This window comes from Myotis lucifugus, unplaced genomic scaffold (assembly GCF_000147115.1).
Source record: "Myotis lucifugus unplaced genomic scaffold, Myoluc2.0 scaffold_221, whole genome shotgun sequence".
NCBI classification, from domain to species: domain Eukaryota; kingdom Metazoa; phylum Chordata; class Mammalia; order Chiroptera; family Vespertilionidae; genus Myotis; species Myotis lucifugus.
Window position 1 is genome coordinate 1,127,837 of NW_005871269.1, and position 22,646 is coordinate 1,150,482.

Consider the following 22,646-nt stretch of genomic DNA (forward strand, 5'->3'; position numbering starts at 1 on the left):
GGTTGAGAACCACTGCTATAAGATATTCTGTAGCCTTCTTAATGCCTGCAGCTCTTGGTGGGTGAATGAGTGAACGAATGGGTAACAGAACTTTGTTTTGTATGTTCAAGAACTATGCTCTTCATATTTTGAAGTATGTTTCGCTTTATTTAATTGTCAATATTTCTCAATAACTGTTAGTTAAATTAAGTAATTTTCAGTGTCATGGAGAACTAGCTAATTAATGTAATCTGTGATGAATTCTTTTGGAAAATGTTATATCCTGTTCTTTTGGGGGGAAATTCATTTTTTTCATTGACTTTTCTTGATGTGAAACTCTCCCATGTTTCTTTTCGAAGCTACACAGATTGATCCAAATCTGATTGGGTTTGTTCTGACCACCAGGAGCAGTTCTGCATACAGTAGTCTTCCCTTATCAATGGGGGTTACGTCCCGAGACCCCAGGGGAACGCCTGAAACCACAGAGAGCACCAAACCCTATATATACTATGTTTTTTCCTATACTTATCTATGATAAAGTTTAATTTGTAAGTTAGCACAGTAAGAGATTAGCAACAATAATAAAATAGAATGATTATAACAATATACTCTAATAAAAGTTGTATGAATATGATCTGTCTCTCAAAATACCCTATTGTACTATATTCACCCTTATTCTTGCAATGATGTGAGTTGATACAATTTTTACATAATGAGATGGAGTGAGGCAAATGATGCAGGCATAATGACATGGTGTTAGGCTACTATACGGGACACTAGAACACAAGCATTGTGATGCTGTAACAGTCCAGCTGACAACTGAGACCGCTACTAAGAGACTGGACAAAGGGACGATTTACATCCTGGCTGGGGTGCAGCAGGAAGCGTGAGATTTTATTGCACTACTTAGAAGGGTGCTCGATTTAAAACTTACGAATCATTTATAGAATTTTCCATTTAATGTTTTTATACTGCAGTTAACTATGGTAACTAAAACCTCCTAAAGTAAAACTGCATATAAGGGGGGACTACCGTCACACGCTCCTGTTTAGATTTCTTTAAAACTGAGTGTCCTCTCTCTCTCTCTCTTTGCTCCTTTGACCAGGAGACAAGCAGGGGTCATTTCAGATCTTCCAGGGCTTGTCCCAGCGCAAGGGGCTGTCCCCTTCTGTTCTGATTTGTAACTGCCCCTTCTCTTCCTGAAACTAACTTGGCAGCTGTTGATGAGGAAGTTGAAGGTGAATGACAGACTCCTTCTCTGTCTTGTCATCCATTGGCATTTCTAATTCTGACATGACACTCCCCTAAATTGAATGATACTGGTTTGTCCCTGGAAGAGAATGGCAATCCTGCCTCATTATTTTTCTCCCATCTTCCGGCACATGCAGATTGTCCTGATCCTGCTGCTGCTACCCAGTCATATTTCTATCTGAGCATTAGGCAGTGTGCTCTTCTCTCATTTTTATTTCAGGGAAACCTTATCTGGTCTTATTGGTGGCACTACTCTGAATGAAATCTTTGTTTCTAAATTCCCTTTTGTATTGATTGTCATTTGGTTATTTTTACCTTATAAATTAATTTTGTTTTTCTTCTGCCTCCTTTACATTTTTTTCCTAAGTGCCCAAAAGTACATGTGATATATAAACCCTTATTTGAAATATAAGGAGTGTATTTGTTTTTTCTTTCAGTTTCTTATTTATTTAAAACCCCTATATATCTTATGAAGAACATCATGTATAGCCATTCATGCAATATGAGACAATTAGATGAAAATTCTGAATAATAATTGGGAGAAGTAGTATCTGTGCTTATTATACATTCCCCTTAGAAAACACTGTGAAAAGTGTGGTTTGCTGTATTTTAGAGACTCCATAATTACCATGTGATGTGAGTTGTTATGGTAACTGGGTTTCCCCCCTCCTATTAAATAACAGAGTAAATGATTGCTTGAGATGTGATTGAATTGTCAGCCTTCAAGCTGATTTACCCTAATGGGGTTGGGGGGGGGGGGAGAGAAAGGTAAACTGATGGGAAAGAATGAACGAAGGAGGAAGGGGTGAACGAGAGAGAGTTTTAAATGTCCAGAAACACCTACAAAGAATAAAATGGGTGCCATTTTACTTTAAAATGTGTCCTTTACAAGCCCCCCTTCTTGTTTTCCAATCACTATTTGTCAGGGGAGAGGAATAACAGAACATTATTTTGGGCAAACAAGATTACTGTTGACAGAAAATTGAAACCTGTTATTCCTTATATATAAGCAGTGGGACATTGGATGGCTTTCGGGTCTCTAACAGTGAGTACAAATGGCTTTTCTCCTGGGAATATGGGAGGAGTGTGTGTGTTTGTCACAGACCAGATGTCGTGGCTCAGCATCCACATGTCTGTGTAGCAACTGAAGTCATATACTATTGCTATTTCGATAATACGTATACCTGGGGAGCATGAAAAATGCCTTACGTGGTGAGATTGGGGTTTGAAATCAATAGCAAGCACTTAGTGTACCTGTCAGTTTGTGCATGCTGCCCCCCCTTATCCCGTTCTAGTTTGACAATCAAACAACTTCACCAAAGCTTGTCTTCCTTGATTTATAGTATTTAATGAGGGGCTGTTAACATGGGTGTTTTTAAAAATAAATGAATAATCTTATCTGTTACGATTACCCAGAGGCAGAAAATAATACCAAATTCCTGAACAGTAAATTAACTGATTGAGTGACCATGTCGTCCCTTCTGGTAAAACGCGTATCAGAGAGGAAACAAAATCTACTCTTTTATCTGCTCTTCACACTTCCCTACATTGTGAATTGTGTTCTAAGCAGAGTATTTTGTTGTTGTTGAGCTAGTGTTTCAGATATAGTTAATTGGAACCTGTGTGATAGAAATAAAAGTTATGAAATTTCAAAATATCAAGTTCATAATACCTGCTTCAAATTTTTGCCTTGTCAATCAGTGTTTTTATCTGGAATTAAACATTTCCTGGCGAGAAGTTTTTGGACATGCTTTTGTAAAATTTCAAATAACCGTGTCCTCACAACTTGGGTTTGAGTTTAGCTGTTTCTACTTAAAAAAAAAAAAAAAGGCTTTCTAAAATTGTGCTTCTAGAATGATTGGAGGTTGCACATCATAATGTTTTGTGACCAACCACTTGTTTATGATAGTATGGTTTTCACATGACATATTTTTGTCTTAAAGCAAATATTGCACATTTAGTTCAGTTCAACTCAGCAGGTACTTAACTGAACACCTATGTGCAAGACACTGTTATGGGTACCATGGGAGGGATTCCTGGATGAATGAGCCATGATCTCTGCTCATAGGATTGCATGAGATTAATGTCCATACACATATGATCTAAGATGAAGTCTACTGAGTGTTACAGGAGAGGCCTGTAGTGTACTGGGAGTACAGAGATGGGAGAAGTTCTTTCGGTTAGTAGTGATGAGAGGAAACAGGGCTTGCAAGGAGAGAAAACAGCGGGTACAAAGGTCCTAGAGAATACAGGGCAGGCATGTGAATTGGTTTATAACCCAGTTCAGCCAGAATGCAGGTTAAACAAAAGAAAAGAGCAGAAAATCAAGTGGGGGAAATAGGTTGAGGATCTTGGCCAGCAGAGTTCTTACATGAGAAAAAATTATTTCTTAAAGCAAGTGTTGTGCTTTTGAGTCTCAAAGACTTTGAACATAGTACAAAAGAGTTTGAACTTTATAATGCACCATCAAGGGTGTTTTAAAAGAAGTGCTGAGTTAATGTGATAGTAGCTGTACCATGTAGGTTGTGTCAGAAGGAGGAAAGATTTTAGTCTGTTAGGGGATTAGTTAGGTGGCCTCAGTAATCTAGGCAGGAATTATGACTAAACCAATGAGAAGGAAAGTGGGGACAAGTATAATAAACATTTCAGAGGTGGGGTTGACAGCTGAATGAGGGGAAAGAGAGGTCCAAGATAAATAAGTTTTAAGCTTATGTGACTGAGAAATCAATGGGTAATATTGATAGAAACAGGGACGATAAGCGGAAAAGTGGGTTTTGAATGATGATGACAGTGTACAGTGTGTAATACATGGTGGGAGGTGTGTGGGTGAGAAGTACATGTTCTACAAGTAGTGATTTTCAAACTATGTATTTTTAATTTTGTTTTTATTGGGGTAGAATAGACATGCAGTAGGTTTTTCACCTTCTAGTGTATAGTTCTAGGAATTTTAACAGGAACACACATTCGTGTAACCAGTACCACAGACAAGATAAGAACAGTTCTGTCCCCCTAAAAATTCCCCATGCTCCTTTGTGGTCAACCCCTTTCCCCCACCTCCTCTCCTTGTAACTACTGATCTTTTTCATAGTAAAACTATTTTAAAGAGTCCTTGGGACCACAGCAAACTCCAGTCTGACGATCAAGAGGGCGGAGTGCCACACCCCAGCCTTTGCCCTGACTTCATCTGGACAAGTTTTACTAATCTGTTTTCTGTGTTGGCATTCTCCTGCACATTTTGGGTGGGGTGGAAAAACTTACATAGCTAGCTATCTGAAAACTGTTATTCTACAGTGCTACTGGTCCTGCTCTGTCTGAGCCACCTTGATCTCCAACCTGGGTTGTTGCAGTAGCCTCGGGGTAGGTTTCCTCGCTTTGACCTTTGCCCCCGACTGTTATAGCAGTCGGCATGATTCCTTTACAATATCGATCAGATCATGTACTCTTCCTTCTCAAAATTGTATAATAATAACAATAAAGGCAAGTCCTGAAAAATGACCAAGAAGGCCCTGAATTCTCTGGGTCCCCTGTTAATTCACCAGCCTACTCTCCTCCTACTCCCCGTGGTGCTTTGATACTGGCCTTCTTTTGTTCTCAAACCGATCAGCCATGTACTGTGCTCATTTTAGGACCTTTGTTTTATCTTTTTTTGTCTTTAAATTAAAATTCACACGACATAAAACTAACCAGGTTAGGGTACATTCCCAATATACACCGTCACATCCATCTAGTTCCAAAACGTCTCCATCACCCTCACATGAGACATGTATCCCTCACGCAATCTCCCATTTTTCTCTCTTTTTCTAGTCTCTTCCCTCCATTGTCCCCACCGCTGGCAACCACTAGCTTGCTTTCTGTTCTGTGGATTTACCTATTTCATGTAAATGAGATCATGCAATACGTGACCTTTTGTGTCTGGCTTCTCTCACGTGTAATGTTTTCAAGTTCATCTACACTGTAGCATGTATCGGTACCTCATTCCTCTCTGTGGCTGGATAATATTCCATTGTGGACATACCATATTTTGTTTATCCATTTCTTCATTCATGAACCTTTGGGTTATTTCCACCTTTTGGCTATTTTGAACGTGCTGCTATGAACATTCATGTAACAAGTACTTGTTTGAATACATGTTTTCATTTCTCTTGGGTATATATCTAGTAGTGGAATTGGTGGGTCATATGGTAACTCTATGTTTAACTTTTTGAGGAACCACCAAACATTTTCCATAGCAGCTGAACCATTTTCCATTCCCACTAGCACGTACCTTGGTTTTTACATCTTTATTTCCTTCCAGTTTTACTCATACTTCACCTTCTCAATGAGATCAGTCCTGACCACCTGATTTAACCCTGTAACCCGCTCCCATCTCTACCCTCATCTCCTTAGCATTCTTCTCCCCCTTACACTACCTGCATGTTTCCCAAAACTTTTTTAGGCACATGCATAATATTTCATTATACTCACTACCTGGTGCACATAGAAACTCCTACTCTTCCCCAAATCATAGGACTTACTCATCTTAACAGTCCACCAGACACCTGTCATTGCAAGAGTATGTGTAGTTATAGAAACAGTAAACTTCATGTATTCCTTAAAACTTGGTGCTCGGAGGTTGAGAACCATGCTTTATCATCTGCTGAATAACAGGGTTACAACTTCATGATTTGGAATTATTTTATTGATTGGGTTTCCTTCAAGGGCTTCTCACAAGTATAGCAAACTTTACAACCTATTCATACTTTAAAAAAGCCAATTGCATTTCCAGCCTAGGGACATGAACCTTTATGGGAAGCTCTATATTGAATGGTAATAGCTTCCTCTTTTGCCAGTAACACAACTGGAGTGTAGGTGATGACTGTCTTCAAGCTGTTTCCTTCGTCTCTCCTCGGTCAGAGAAAGCAAGAGAATGCATCTTAGAGGTGTGTGCATAGCTAACTCCATGGAACACTACGACGAGGTCTCATCTCATGAGCATAAGGCAGTGATGGCGAACCTTTTGAGCTCTGCGTGTCAGCATTTTGAAAAACCCTAACTTAACTCTGGTGCCATGTCACATATAGAAATTTTTTGATATTTGCAACCATAGTAAAACAAAGATTTATATTTTTGATATTATTTTATATATTTAAATGCCATTTAACAAAGAAAAATCAACCAAAAAAAATGAGTTCACGTGTCACCTCTGACACGTGTGTCAGGTTTGCCATCACTGGCATAAGGCATGCAGGCTGGTGTCTCGGCTCCAGCGTCTGCGCGTCCCTGCACCGCCTTCAGATGTGGTTGGAGCAGCAGGAGGAGGATTAGCTTTCACCTTCAGTTTATAACTTCCTTTTAAATAGGTTTCCTGGCATGGATGTCTCTGTTCTTAGAAGCTCAGCACTTGATTTGCTCACTTTCCTTTATATTTTTTTCCATAATGCTTTCTTTTTTTGTTTGTTTGTTTTAACTCAGGCTTAAGAACTAATTGAGATCTCTGTCTTTCCAAAAACAGTCAGTGCTCTTACTGCCAGTCTGCTGAGGCCATGGCTCCACTCAGTAGAGCAGGGTAATGACGTCCAGGAATTACTCGGCAGGAAATTTTTTTTTTTAAGGTTTTGACGTTCTGAAGTCAGAGATAAAAGTTTTGGTTGTGGTGTCTGAGTGTTCTTTCAGTTAAACCCAGATGTCAAAATATGACTTAAAGATGGTTAATATAGTTTATGAAAAGGGCACAGAATCAACAGGAAAGAAAGTTAAGAAAACTCCTTGCATTTTGGAAACAGGGCAAGACCAAGGCCTGATTAATGCCTCCCAGCTTGAAATGCAGCCGCGGCTACAGTCTGCTTTCTGGAAAGCGAGAGAAGATGCAGGAACTGGCGGGCCTACTCCTTCGAGGATGCTTGAATATGTTGTCAAGGTTCCCTACCCCACTCAACAGAGAGGGCACGTCATCAGAAACAGAAGAAACCTGTTTTTATCTTTTTTTTTTTTTAGTTTATTTCATGGTTCCAATACCCTTTTCGTGCGGTTTGAGTACCTAATTCTTTACAACACGGCGTGATAGGGAGGTGATAGGGAGGAGACAGAATTCATCTTTGTTCTCTTTGTTCCCATAGACTCTTCATACATTCTACATGTTGCCGTGTAATAGGTGCCTGTTTCTGATTCTCACACGAGAAAGCTCCCTGCACACACAGGTCACCTGGCACCATACATTTTCCCAGAATGCCCTGTGTGTAGTAGGCCCACACCAAGACAAGAACTAAAAACACCAGAGGCCATGGGAACGGCTATTCAACTATGCAGAGAGGCTCTCCTCTGCCATACCACGAAGCAGCTGAGAAAATCTGTCCTTACAACGCAATAAAATCTCCTTAAACACTCTACTTATGATTCTGGGGAAATTATATGAAAATTGGTGGGCGTTTCTGTTTCTTGTTTTTTGTCTATAGGACACAGACTAAAGTTCTAGTCGCTTGAGTTTGATGAGATGATTTGCAGGAAACATGAAATGGGATGTGCCGTGGCTGTTTTTCTGGAGAGAGCTTTTCTCTCACAGAAGCAGATCTTGGGAAGATTGGTTTCAAGATAGCCGCGTACTAATAGGTAGAAACAGAAATGACTATGGAAACCAGATGTTGTGTCTGGGCCTCGCCTCAGACACGGGGTTGCAGGGCTGGCAGATTTCATTTCTCGCTTGTTTACCCGCACTGATTAAAGGGCCTTTATCTGGTGGTGCGCACAATTGCTGGGCGCCGCGCTCATTTGCATGCTCCCGCCACCATGGTTTCTACACAACATGATATTTCTGTTGGCAATTTAAGTTTATTACTTCAGGAATTGTCAGAGTGGAAATCCAGGATGTGAGCAATATTTATTTTTATTTAAAATTACTGGGGGGATTTGTTAGACAATACCTCGTTTCCTGACATGGGCAAGAGGCTTTACAGAGTTTCCCCCTCATTTTCAGGGACAGATTTGTATGACATGTACATCTCAGCTTGTTATTATTGTAGGATTCTATTTGGTTTAATTTAGAAAATTTCAGGACTCTAAGCTCTTCTCCTTTGAAAATATCCAAAAGGCCTTATTTGTGGTTCTGAGCCTAGACTGGTTAGGTTTGTTTTAGAACATAACCATTTAAGTCAGGGGAAAGGAAGGATTGATGACATAGTTCAGTGGTACCCTGTTTGAACGCTGCGCCGCCTGACTCGCGTTGTGCTTGGTCTTTCCCACAGGTTCACATCCAGCTCTCAGAGTGGCACCGCGCCCTTTTCCTCCCACAGGCCTGGCTGGCATACATGGGCCGAGCGTATCATGCCATCTTACAGGTAAGCAAACATGGGATGGTTTGCTTCAGGGGACCATCTCTTTATCTCAAATTGTACCACAAATATGTGTTAATGTAAAAGCCCTTAGGAAACAGAACTGTCGAACATGCAGTGGTTATATTTGCTGGTAAAGAATGTAAGACATCAATGCCGATTCCCCCCACCCTGTGTCCCGGCCAAAGCTCCCTTCTGGCGCTCCTCCCCCACATCCTGCTGCCTTCTGAGCCTCTCCCAGATGTCCCATCTTCCCCTGCGGATGTCCCAGGGCTCCTCAACTTGAGTGCCCCCCAGTCTGAGCTCACTGTCGGCCTTGCCTCCTCAACAGGACTCGCTGACATCTCCAGCCTCATCTTGTCACCCTTCCTCTAACTGTTGTGTTTCAGCCTTGCTAACGTCTTTCTTTTTCAAACTCTCATGTCTCTCCTGCTCTCTTCTGGTGCAGGTACTACCATGCCCTCTTTGCCCACCTAATTTCTACTTGTTCTTTAGATCATTTTATCTGGGAAGGCACCAGTGTGCCTCCCCCTCACACGCTGGACTGTGTGCTGCTCATATGTGCTTCCTTGGAATCCATGCGTCTCTCTTCCGAGGCCTTTCTCACCTTAGTCATTCGTCTGGGGCCTCCCTCCTGTTGCCTCTGCTCCTTAGGACCATGAGCTCTGCTTTCTTCTCTGTTGTCTCTAGAACCTGACATAGTGTCTAAAATGTAATCAGTGATCCCTAAATAAATGAATTATACTCCATTTGACTTCATTTAATCCAATAATAATATAGGTTATAGTTTGTGGATTTTTAATATTAGAAATAACTTAATCAGTGTGAGAATATATGAACACTTAGCAATATAAGAAAACAACTAGCAATTCTTTTTCTGAGCTTAGAATTCATTTTTAAGGATGATAGAAAAAAAATCTGATGGTACTAAAGTAATTTATGGCCCAAAATTAGATTTTCATAGAGTGTCAGGTGTTATGGTTAAAGGTAAAAGCTATCCTAAATGGTGATGGTGGTGGGTGGTGGTAGTGGTAGTGGTAGTGGTATTGGTGGTGATGGTGATGTGTGTGTGTGTGTGTGTGTGTGTGTGTGTGTGTGTGTACACATGTGTGTAAGGAGAGGTGGGGTGGCAGGAATACCTATGCATCTGAACATTGTTCTCATCTTAAATTAAAACCTTGTTGCAACATATTTTATTGAGTCTAGAATTTATAAAGTACTGATGCATCTTCGGAGATTCCTATTCATTAGAACTGACTATGGGACCAGGAATCTCCATGTTTACCAAACTCTGCGGTGATTTTAACTCAGTCTATCAACCTCACTCTGAGCAAATGTGTTTTAGATGGTGTCCCCCAAACTACACTGGAACCCACATTTTAAAGATGTTCCCTTGGAACAATTGTTTCCTTTTGCTCAGCTTACACACTTTTTTATCCTCAGCTGCATGTAGACACTCAGTTGTGAACAGGTGCATGAGTGAATGACCATTATAGTTTTTATTTGAGATGAGTGAAATTACAAGTCAGTATGCTTTTTCTCACATTTACTTTTCCCCATGCAGTTTCGCAGTATTTTCCTTCACCAAACATTTATGGGGTGCTCTTTACTGGCCGGGCCCTGTGCCGGGGTGTGGGACACGAAGGGGAGTAAAGCACTCCTTCCTCTCAGTGAGCTGCCTGTCCAGTGCTGGAGACGAACATGTACAGGAGCAATTCCAGTACATCTGCGATGCTTTTGTAGAGGATGCACAAAGCACTACAGGGCCTGGAGAAAGCAAGGGGACTCCTCCTCCTGCAGAGTGAACTGCACATTGTATTTAGCTCTTAGCATAAGGAAGTCTAAATTGAATGGGATTATGGTATAACTCATGCAGATGACTTGCAGTTGATTAAAAAACAACTCCATGGTTTTTGTTTTGTTTTTTATAGTAAGAGCTACGATTTGCTGAATGACTAGTGTGTGTCCAATACTTACCATATGTGATTTCAATTAATCTTTACAGAAACCCTTTGAAGAGGGTATTGTCAACCCCACATATAATGGGATTATAAATAGGGTTAGCTAGGAAAGCAAAGCAAATGGTGCAAAACCCAACAGTCACTAAGTGAAAGAGCTGGAATTTAACCGGAATTTTTTTGACTCCAGAACCTCGGCCTTTCCCACTGCGTCATGCATTTTTCCCTAATGCATAATGCTGCACATTAGTTGTAACAACAAATAATGCAAATTGCTTTAAGATTTTAAAGGATACATCTATTTTTGAAAAGCCATCTGAGAATTTTTAGTAATGTAGATCAATTATTCTGCTTTTCTAGTGTTGTGATCATGTTCATCTTTATTTATCACTAGAGGCCCGGTGCACAAAAATTTGTGCACTCGGGGGCGGGGGCACTCTCAGCCCGGCTTGTGCCCTCTCACAGTCTGCGACCCCTCAGGGGATGTCCACCTGCTGGCTTAGGCCCAATCCCCCCAGGGAGCCAGACATCCCTCTGGCATCCCGGGAGCCCTTGGGGGATGTCCGCTTGCCAGCAGGAAGCAGGCCTAAGCTGCAGTCAGACATTTTTAGCGCTGCTGAGAAGGCAGAAGAGGCTCCTGCCACCACCGCTGTGCTGGCAGCCATCAGCCTGGCTTGTGGCTGAGCAGAGCTCCCCCATGTGGGAGTGCACTGACCACCAGGGGGCAGCTCCTGCATTGAGCATCTGCCCCCTGGTGGTCAATGTGTGTCATAGTGACCAGTCATTCCCAGTCGTTCTGCTGTTAGGGTCTATTTGCATATTACCCTTTTATTATATAGGATTTGAATTTTGAACAGATCCAGTTCCTTTGAGAATTGGTGATAAAAGTGGAAAAGTGTCAACTATAATAAGATTGTCAGTGCTATTTGAAGGTGCAACAATATTTTTAGGCTATCTCTATGATTTTAAGGTACACTGGTGCGTTTTAACTATCCAGCAAGTTTTGTAAATGACTCCACACTTAAATAGAATCAATGGTATCTTAGAAGACTTCAAGCAACTGCCAGACTCCTTGTCCACATCAAGAATTTCTTGTCCTGGAGGATACTTCTTCTGCACAGGAGTTATATGTGCGAGACCGACTTTGTAGCATTGAACTAGAGGATCTGTCCGAGGAGCCACATTGTTTTCCATTAAGCCCAGGAGACAGCAAAAGGGTACATTCCACATAATTCCCTGCAGGTTGATTTTGTGGTGAATGAGTTTGAGATCTGAACACCACAAGTGGCTTTTGCTTAGATGTCTGCTTCCAGCCTCCTCTACCTTTTCCATAAGATGTGGGATTTGAAAAGATAAGCATATCTAAGTGAGTGCTTGACGCAGGGAGGAATTTGGATTTCTTCTCATTAAGACGGAAACTGCAGATACAAGTTGATTGACAGCTCAGAGTCCATTTTGATAAGGCGCCTTTTACAAACGTCTTTACCTCGCTGCCCTAGTGGGATGCTGAGGAAGTTAAGGGCTCCAGCTTTTGTGTAAAGGACTCCTACGCATTTTGAATCTGACCTCAAACAAGAGAGAGGAATTCAGGCAGGCTGACTGTAGACATATCTCCTGAGCCAGTCCGCTCGCTCAAAATAATCTGAAATCAAACCAGGGTCAGGAACTGTGCCCCTGGTAAATTACTCTCTGGCCGTTGTAAGGGTTGTTTGTTTGTTTGTTTTAATGTGTAGGTTTGGAGCCAGGTGAAATTGCTCACTGTAATCAGCAAGCTCTTGGTTACATAGGCTGGAGATTTTTTTATTTTTTTTTTAAGTAGGAGGGATCAATAGCTTAATAATTGGAATCTCCAGGCAATCCAGAACTCTCAGTTCAGGAGACCATTTCAGCCTTTTTGTCCCAGGCATGCTTTCCAGCCTTCACCACAGCTGTTAGCCAGAAGCAGAGGCGACTGAGCTGAATGCCACTGGGTCTGTTAGCAGCAGGCAGAGAACTGGAAGGCAAAGTACATCTGGATAAACAGCCTGACATGGACCGGGTAGAAGGGGTTAGAGACATTCCAGAGAGGGGATTGAGAAGGACAGAGACTCTGAGGAGGAAGAAAGAGACGAGGTCACAATGGAATGGCTGTGCTAGTTTATGGCCACGGGAGAGATTAGAAAAACGGGCCTTCTCAAGAGGCTGCGTGTGTACTTGCTTTTTTTTGTTTTGTTTATCTCCAAACAGATTTTAGCCTTTTGATTGCCTATTGTCTTTTTTGGGGGAAAGCATTATGGAAAGTACGTGTTTTAGGAAGAAAGAGGCATAATTTAAGGAGCATGACAAAGACGAGCAATAACATGTATTTTCTATTTTGCCTACCTTCCTAGGAGGCCATTATCAACATTAAATATTAATATCAATGTCTTGCCAGCTTGGTCACCTTTGATTCCTTGCTCTAAGAGAAAGAGGGGAGAAGGAAAGGGCCAGGGTTCTGTCTGTGAACACAGGGAGGAAGGCATGGGTGCCTGAGCGGGGAGCCCCAGGGCACTGTGGCTGGAGGTGCTGCTGTGAACAGGACTCCTTACACTGCTGAAACAGGCCTTGCTTTCCATGAGCTCACAGGCTAGTAACTGAGAGGACTGGAGAGAAATCTAAGGGCATGCAACTGTATAGCCTGGCTATTACATTTTGGAGAACCTTTTACTCTATGAGAATATACAGATGACAATATGAATTATTTTACAAAGGATTTCGAGATATTCGTGAAAGAATGATTTGTAAGAAGATTATAAGGGGAAGTAGGGTATTTTTTTTTTTTGACAGCAAACCTGGTAATGGTAGCTATTATCTGTTATCAGGCACTGTATTAGACAGTTTTCCACATTATTTAATATGATGCTCTAATACCATGAGATAGTTGTTAGCTACATTTTACAAATGAGGAAACTGAAGCTTAGAGAAGTGAAATAACTTACCCAATTATATACCTCAAGTAAGTGGAAATGGCATTAGATTCTGATTCCAGAGCTCACATTCTTTTTTTTTTTTTTTAAATATATTTTATTGATTTTTTTTTACAGAGAGGAAGGGAGAGAGAGAGAGAGTTAGAAACATCAATGAGAGAGAAACATCGACCAGCTGCCTCCTGCACATCTCCCACTGGGGATGTGCCCGCAACCCAGGTACATGCCCTTGACCGGAATCGAACCTGGGACCCTTCAGTCCGCAGGCCGACGCTCTATCCACTGAGCCAAACCGGTTTCGGCTAGAGCTCACATTCTTAACAAACTATATTGCTTCCCTCTCTAGGGCAGCGGTCACCAACTGGTGGTCCACGGACTACTAGTGGTCCATGAGGTCCGAAAGGTTGGCAACTGCTGGTTTAAGGAAACCTTTGGAGCAGTGGTCACCAACCAGTGGTTGACGACCGCTGCTCTATGGTATATATAACTACTCTAGGGTGTATATAGAGACAAATACTTTTCTTCTGTAGGACATACCTTAGAACCCTACAATCAATAATAGTAAGACAACCAATAGAAAAATGGAAAGAATAGGAAACCCAAATAGTCAATAAACATTTGAAAAGGTGCACACTCTCATCAGTGAACAATGAAATGAAAAGGAAAACTATAATGAGCACCATTTCACTTCCGCAAGAAGGGTCCAAGTAAAAGGCCTGACAATTCCCAGTGTCGGTGAGGATGGGAATTACTGGACCTCCTACTTACTGCTGGTGAGATGTAAGCGGCACAGCTACTTCTGAAAATGGTGTGGTATTTCCCAGTAATACAATCTGCAGTCTAAGTTCTTGTCCAATGTAGGGCTCATCAATAAACCAATTACACTTAAATAATGTAACTGGTGATGGAATAGAGGGGAAAGCATCTGATCAAAATCATTTTGAGTACAAAAAGAGGAGAATAGCCCTGGCTGGTTTGGCTCAGTGGTGGAGCATTGACCCAAGGGCTAAAGGGTCCTGGGTTCAATTCCGGTCAAGGGCACATACCAATGGATGTGTCTCTCTCATCAATGTTTCTCTCTGTCTCTCCCCCTCCCACTCTCTCTAAAAGTCAATGGAAAAGTATTCTTGGGTAAGGATTAACAAACAAAAAAGAGGATAATAAATATTTGAAGGTCTTGGTTTTAAAGGCATAGTATTAGCTATATTTTTATTACATGTTAGAAGTTGAGAAGTATATCTATTTTTAGCCCTAGCTGGTTTGGCTCAGTGGATAGAGCGTTGGCCTGTGGACTAAAGGGTCCTGGGTTTGATTCCAGTCAAGGGCACATGCCTGGGTTGCAGGATCGATCCCCAGTGTGGGGCGTGCAGGAGGCAGCTGATAATTATTCTCTCTCATCATTGATGTTTCTCTCTCTCCCTTTCCCTTCCTCTCTGAAATCAGTAAAAAATTATATTAACAAAACAAAACAAAAAATATTTGTTTTTATATGTTCACTCAAGAAATAGAAATGTTAAGCTGTTTGAAAATAACCTTTGCTATATGTTACCTGAATTTAAATGTTATATACCCTCCGACTCATATTCTGCCATTCTGTTATGATACTGGTACCCAGACCCCAATCTTCGGATAATGTTAGTTAAAATTATTAGCTGTTGATATAAGCTGATTATTACTATAGGAGGTGTTTTTGAATGGCACCTATGAGATTAAACTCTGCTTTTAATAAATATCCCAAAATGAAGCACTCTGCACTAAATTTGCCAAACACAACTTCCCGAGGATATATTTATTTGGTGAATGTAGAAATATCTGAGCAGTGATGTAATTATCTCTGTCACACGTCCTCGTTCATAATTTACTAACCCATCAGGAACACTTAAGGTGAACTGGCAAAGGATATGTCTGCCATCTTTAAGTGTTTTTCATAGAAATTTTAAGGTAATTTTGGCCATCAAGTTAGCATGCTGATTCATGCTGTTTTGCAGGGAAGGATAGCGGAGCTGGAGCTGCAGTTAAAACATGGAAAGGAGAGCGCTGAGGAGGTGCAGATCAAAAAAGGCACAGCCTGGCTCTGGTAAGAGGGGTTCCATAACGTCACAGGAAGTGAACTGTGGGAAGGCGACTACTTTAAAGGCTTTAATGTTGGGGCTTTTAACTTCTGTATGAGCCTGAAGGGGGAAGGACTGAAGATCTGGTAACTGTATTTTTTCATCTCCTCACATATAAGGAGGAGAGCTTTATTCATAAATTGAATGTTTTTTATTGTTTTCTAAAGCAGCGTGGAAATGGTTTGCTTTTCCATTTTCCCCTTAGAACGGATTATTTTTTTGAATAAAAATTTCTGTTTTTCTCCACTTAATTCATTGCCCTTCTAGCTCACATTTGGTCAAGAAATACCTTTTCACTCACCTGCTCCTCCCTCTCCAGACAGCTTCATTATCAGGAGCAACTTTAACAGACACCCCCCTAGTGAATTCCCACTATGTTATCTAGAAATGTGTACATGCTGGCACATTAAAGGCAATTTAAATTGTTACATGGGTTGGGATAAATACCGTGTCAGATTAATGTTGCAGCAGCCTAAATCTAAATGCCCAGAATCTAAATAGCTTTGCCTGTAGCCACAGGTTTCTTTAATCCAAAAATCTGTTCAAAGGTTACTGAATTTTAGATTTTTATTTACTGACAATTGGCATGTGTAGAAAAGCAGAAGCTGAGTGTGTGTGTGTGTGTGTGTGTGTGTGTGTGTGACTAAATCTATTCTGTTTCATTTTCTAGATTTATTTTAGAAAACAGCAAAGCAGTTTAAAATGTATGACATTGGATTTATGGCTAGAGATTAAGAATTTGGATTTCGCTTTCTAATTGGTATTATCTTTCACATGTAGTTTTAATTTCATCTTCTGAAAATAAGCATTTGGTGCAGGTGGTATATTGGCTACACTTTTCAAAATAGAGAAAGAGATATGTGGCATGAAGAATGTGAGAAAACGATGGATGTCAAGATAACTACAATATTCTAACTCTGAATAACTAAAAGTATGGAGTTCCCATCTACTAAGACGAGGAAGACAATAGAAAAGCAGGTCTATGTACAGAGGATTCAGGTTTGGGACTTGCTAAGCCAGAGCTACCAGCTGGGGATGTCAAGTAGGTTGTTGACCATGAGTCTAGAGTTCAGGGTAACGCCAGGGCTGGAGTACAGACTTGGGAATTATCAGTATATCATTCACCTAGGGAGTAACTGAGGACAGAAAGTCAGAGGACTGAGCCCAGAGCACTTCCACATTTAGAACTGGAGAAGGTAGAGGAGGAACTAATAAAGCAAACGGAAAATTAGTGACCAGTGATGTAGGAAGAAAACCAAGAGCTCATGGGCTCTTAAAAGCCAAGGGCAGAAAGTGTTTCTCGAAAGGAGCAACCAGTTGGGTCAAGTGCTGCTGTGAGTTGGCCAAAGATGGAGACCGAGAGCTGGCAATCAATTCTGGCCCCTTGAAAGTCATTGGTGGCCATGCCAGCGGCTGCCCTGGTGGAGTCGTGGGGACAAAGTCAGACTATAGAAGGGCCAGAGAGAGTGGAAGGAGATGAACTTGAGTCAAGTACACACTATTTTATGTGAGTCCTGATGAATGAGAAGCAGAAAAATGGGACAGTGGTTGGAGGGCTTGTTCTTATTTTAAGATGATAGATATTTCAGTGTGTTCTCATGCTAAGGCAAGTAAAAGAAATAGGAAAGAAAAAATTGGTGATGCGGCAGAGAGAAGAGATGGGAAAAAGGAAGGAACTGGTCCACTTGTGGAAGGTTTGGCCCTACATGGAAGCAAGTATAAGCAAGTTATCATTTGTAAATATTCCACATTGACCAATAAAAGAATACATTAACTATACTATTCTCCATCTGGCCATACTGAGATTGGACAATTTAGAGAATTTATTGTCAAATGATTTTATAAAATACAAGTTAAAGATGTATAGGAGCAGTTTGCAACTAACTGAAAAACTTGGCTCTTAAAAATTACATTCTCAGTGCTGAATAGCTAAGATTTTATTAGATTTCAAATGAAAATATTTATGAATACAAATATAACTTATATTTGCAAAAGTCATAATATTTATAAAAACTTTGAATTGCTGAAACTCAATGAAAATGTCTGTATCCTGTTCAGAATGTGAATTTGGCAGTCAGTGGTTGTTTTTCATTTTATCTCAAGGCTCTTCTACTGACATTTTTAAAAATCCTCTGACTATTTGAATTGAGCATACCTTCCTTCATATTCACAAGTGTAATTATTTTGTTTTAGCTTCAGAGTGATTTTATAACCTACTAGAGGCCCAGTGCACATAATTCGTGCACGGGGGGGGGGAGAGGTCCCTCAGCCCAGCTTGCCCCCTCTCCAATCTGGTACCCCTCGAGGATGTCCGACTGCCCATTTAGGTGGGATCGGGCCTAAATGGGCAGTCAGACATCCCTCTCACAATCCAGGACCGCTGGATCCCAACCACTCACCTACCTGCCAGCCTGATCACACCCTAACCACTCCCCTGCCAGCCCGATCGCCCCCAAATGCCCTTCCCTGCCAGCCTGGGTTGCCCCTAACTGCCCTCCCCTGCCAGCCTGGTCGTCCCCAACTGCCCTCTCCTGCTGGCCCAGTCACCCCTAACTGCCCTCCCTTGCCAACCTGGTTGTCCCTAACTGCCCTCCCCTGCTGGCCATCTTGGGGCAGCCATCTTGTGTGTTGGAGTGATGGTCAATTTGCGTATTCCTCTTTTATTAGATAGGATGCTTTTAGTTTTATTGCATATACATGCAAGTAACTATTATTTACAAGTTGGAACTAGTAAAATTGCTGTTTTGGTGAACTCCTATGCAAAAAAGGCAAATGCCTTAGTCAGTCTGGGCTGCAGTAACAAAAATACCAGAGCCGGTGTGGCTTAACCAACAGAAATGTGTCTCTCGCCATTTTGGAGGCTAGAAGTCCAAGTAAAGGTGCTGGGGGGTCTGGTGCTCGTGAGGGCCTCCTTCCTGGTTCGCAGATGGCCACCTTTGTGTGTTCACATGGGGAAGAGGGGAAATAGATGTGGAAGAAGGGGCAGAGAGTGGGGAGATGAAGGGGAGGGAGAGGGAGAGGGAGAGAGAGAGAGAGAGAGAGAGAGACTTTTTATAAGGACACTCACTAATGCCATTTCTGAGGACTCCACCCTCAGCACCTCCCAGAGGCCTCACCTCCAAATACCACACATCAGGAGCTCAGGTTTCAACATATGAATCTGGGGTGCGGGGGACAGGCATTCAGACAATAGCAGAGAATAATATGAAGGACACACCTACTCTCCAACCAGTTTAAGAGAGGACACCATCACAACCCTATTCCTCCTTAGCTACAACCGCCGCCGTCTCCTTCCATAGTGACCTAAGGAGAAGGAAGATGAAACTCTCTTTGAAGTAAAGCCCTTACTACCGTTCTGTCACCTTACACTGAAATTCCTCAAGTACCATCTTTAGCTCTGGAATCCTTTCTAGAGGTTCTTAATAATTGATGAAGAAGCAAAAAGATTGAGTTCTTGCTCTAACATAAATGAAACGGATTTTCTTTGCATCGTCATTGCAGGGTCCGAGACATGTTGACGGATGAGATCACCAAGTCAGCTGCAAAGTAAGAGCCCCTTATTCTCTTTGCCACAAATATTCTATAAACGTGTGTGGTGTGTGTGGTTTTTTTTTTCCTGCAAGGTACATACAATTTCTCCTTTTAGGGTATTTCATAGCTTTAAGAATTTTAAAGGAGTTTTCAATTATATTTTTAAAAATCAGTCATCCTTTCTCATGTTAAGTTAATTCTTACTGTGTGTCTCTTCGTGAAAATACAGAGGAATCAGTACAAACACATACTTTTACAAGAGGCTACTGAGGTTGTACAGGTATGAAAGGGCCCCGGGCTGACTTCGGTTCTTAAAATTCTAATTTAGTTTGGGTGAAGGAGATGGGTGGGGAATCCTTGCTAATGTGAATTAATAAATAGATTATTCAGTCTCAGCTGTGAGCCAGCAAATAAATCAAAATAGTACTTCCTTTTATTCCCTTTGTGTTATTGGGTGCAGGGTATCTACACACTGAATTTTTCAATACTAGAAACTAATGCAAAAATCCAGTAAAAAAAAAAAAAAGATGGTTTCACTCATATCCTTGGTTTGTTTTAACAAAAATAACTCAAGTATTATTATCTTGAGGCTTTTTATCTTAAGCCAACCCTCATGAACTTGCTTAAGCAATCTCCTCAGTTTCCTTTGTTAACAAGCTGACTAATTGTTTCTGGCAGTAAGTTACACTCAGTTACTACGCTTCTCCCTTCCACCATCACCCTCAGCTGCTGACACTCCCTGACATCCTTTCTTCTTATTCACCAAACAACACAGATAGACCTTTGACCTAGAGGATTTCATGTGCACTGAAAGTCCATTATCCAGAAATATTTCATTGCAGAATAGTTTATCCCTATCATGTCCCAACGCCCTCTGTAGCTAAACAGATTCTGCCTTAACAAAACCAACACACACACGATGTGCCTTAGAGTTAGCCTTCCACCAGCCATTTCTGAGACAGGACTAACTGTGAAGGCCGACCCTGGCACATGAACGCCTCAGCCTCGTGTCTCCTGAGTGAAGGCAAAGAGCAGTGGTGACCCTCCTCTGCGCTCAGTTTGGTGGGAGTTGGGGGACTCTCTAAGGACAAAACTGTGGACAAAATGAAAACTGAAGTTAGAGAGGCTTCTGCAGGGAGTCATTTGTGTCTGCTCACCTGCTTTGGTGACTTGCAGGCCCCGTGGGAGAGCACCAGCTGCAGACTGGAAGGGCGGGGTGCCGGGAGGGGGCTGCCTTTGGCCTGAGCTCTGGTAGTTTGTTCTATTGGCCTATTTATATCTTTATAGCCTATTAAAAAATGGTGCTCTGACATTGGCAGCAAACAGTGCTGAAGGAACTAGCATCTTTCTATTAAAACAAACTACAATTTTGCCTCTCCAGTAGCGTTTACATTTTCCATTCTAAAATTCTTCAACAAGACTGTAATCTTCAGCTTTCCAGAGCATTGTTTCATGACTAATACTTCAGAAGAGTGTGTTGCCATTCTCAGAGGTGCAGAGTAAAAGGAATTCATGTTTTCATGGTGTTGACTTTTCATCAAAAATTTCAAAGCATTTTATAGGCCTTATCTTATTAAAGCAATCCATGACGGCAAGTGAATAGGAGACAGTTAAGGTCTAGGGGCAAAGGGATTAGTGATGAGCAGAGGGAGCAGTCTGCCTCCCTCCCTTTGCTTTCCCCACTGGCTTCCTCCAACCCTGTGAGGACCCCACCACCACCCCCTGCCAGCTAAGCCTTCTGCTCCTTGGACCACAGCTGCCACAAGCCAGCGTAAGACTTATTTTGATCTGAGCCATAAGTTAAAAGCAGGAAGTAAAACATCACCAGATTAGGCTGATATACTCATTTGAGAGCATTTATTTCTAAAGCATCAGGGTTAGGGCTGAAAGAGAATCATAGCACAGATACAACCTGATGATTGATGTGTGTTTATTTTGACCGTTATTAATTAAATAGATTTGAACCTGAAGATAAAAATCCCCGAGGGACGGGGTCACTTTACTGATATGTAACGTAATACTGGGTCCCTGAGAAAGCATCATCGCAGCTCATCCTTCCTTGCACGTTTTAATTAGGTTAATGGCATCAGTTTGTTGCAAAGGACAATTTAATTAAAATGTCAGCGGTGCTGCCTAGATAAATACTGTACTGATGCTGACATGTCATTATGCAAATTACTGCTGCTTGACTGTAGGGGACAGTTATTTGATCAACAAGGTGATGAGTTTTTGCTGAACCAGTTGTAGATTTTCACCTGGCCAGCTCCTCCGTGAATTTGCTTCACTAAATATGCGTCGAGTGTCTTCTCTCCGTCGCTCACTGCGCTAGGCATGAAGGGAATACATAGGTGGTCAAGAGAGAGTCGTGATACCTGTGTGAAATGTAGGGCTTGGCCTAAGCAGCACTGTGCAGCTGTGGGCTAGTTTTTTTTTTTTAATTCAAAGATTAATGTCCAAATTTGCATTTAATCTGTAACCGAAGGTCTAATTAGCAGTGGCTTTAAATATGTTTTTCTCCATTTTACAAGAAACGATACATGCTCAGGAATGTCAAGAGCAGTGAAACTTTTGAAATAAAATCATGTTGGAGCACTGTTTTAAAACCGAGGCTAAATTCTCTTTCAGAATTGCAGTGTTAAACAGACACTTTTTTTTTGCTCTGGCCAGTGTGGCTCAGTTAGTTGAACATCATCCCATGCACCACAAGGTTCAGGATCGATTCCCATTCAGGACACATGCCCAGGTTTCAGACTCCATCCCCAGTAGGGGGTGTGCAGGAGGCAGCTGATCCATGTTTCTCACATCGATGTTTCTCTCTCCCTCTCCTTTCCTCTCTCTATAAAAAATCAATTTTTAAAAAAAGGAAAAAAGATACTTTTATGTTATCTTGTATGCTATTCTTGTTTTAAAAGATGTGGTACCCGATTTCTGGTGACCACCAAAGTTTTTCTACAGGGTGAAAAAACCTGGCGAACTAATTCTCAGACCACTGAGAATTTTTAAAGGACTTTTTACCTAACTTTAGTAATTTATGACTATTTTGTAACAAGATGGGCTTCAGGATAGTCTCAGCTAAAAGAAAGAGCTAGTAAAGTAAGAGATTTAATTTGGATTTTGTTAAATGATTTCTTGGCTAGGGCACCTAGGAATGCCCAGATCTTGCCTCGCTTCTTGTGATATTATTAGCTGTATGAGTTCCCAATAATCCTGACTGCAGAACTCTAGCAAAACCTCGCGCAAAGCTATCTGTCTGGATCACAAGTCTTCCTATTTTCTCCTCCACACCAACCCCCAGCGTAAATGTCGGTGTCTTATCAACTTAAGGCAGGTCTCATAGAGGAATGAATCAAGGAGAACAAATTGGTGAGCAAAATGACCAAGTGTGCAGAAGCAAGTCTTCACTGAGCTTACCCACCCCGAGGTGGGAGGGAGGGGAGGAAGGCGGGGATGGATGAATAGATACATGGAATAACCTGACTATGGCACATCCTGAGTCCCATTCTTACCAAATGGAAACAAAAACGCAAGAACACATGTATACTAATTTTTTAATACTCACTAGCTCAC

The 22,646-nt window shown here is 41.5% G+C and overlaps 1 protein-coding gene across 1 annotated transcript in view; it reads left to right on the forward strand.

The window, feature by feature from the left end:
* FOCAD (focadhesin) overlaps nucleotides 1–22,646 on the forward strand; it is a 273,674-nt gene that overhangs the window by 189,409 nt on the left and 61,619 nt on the right. Inside the window, exons 22-24 of the mRNA XM_006098123.3 lie at nucleotides 8,448–8,540; nucleotides 15,426–15,514; nucleotides 19,050–19,094. Coding sequence (XP_006098185.1) covers nucleotides 8,448–8,540; nucleotides 15,426–15,514; nucleotides 19,050–19,094 — 227 coding nt within the window. The remainder of the gene's footprint in view (nucleotides 1–8,447; nucleotides 8,541–15,425; nucleotides 15,515–19,049; nucleotides 19,095–22,646) is intronic.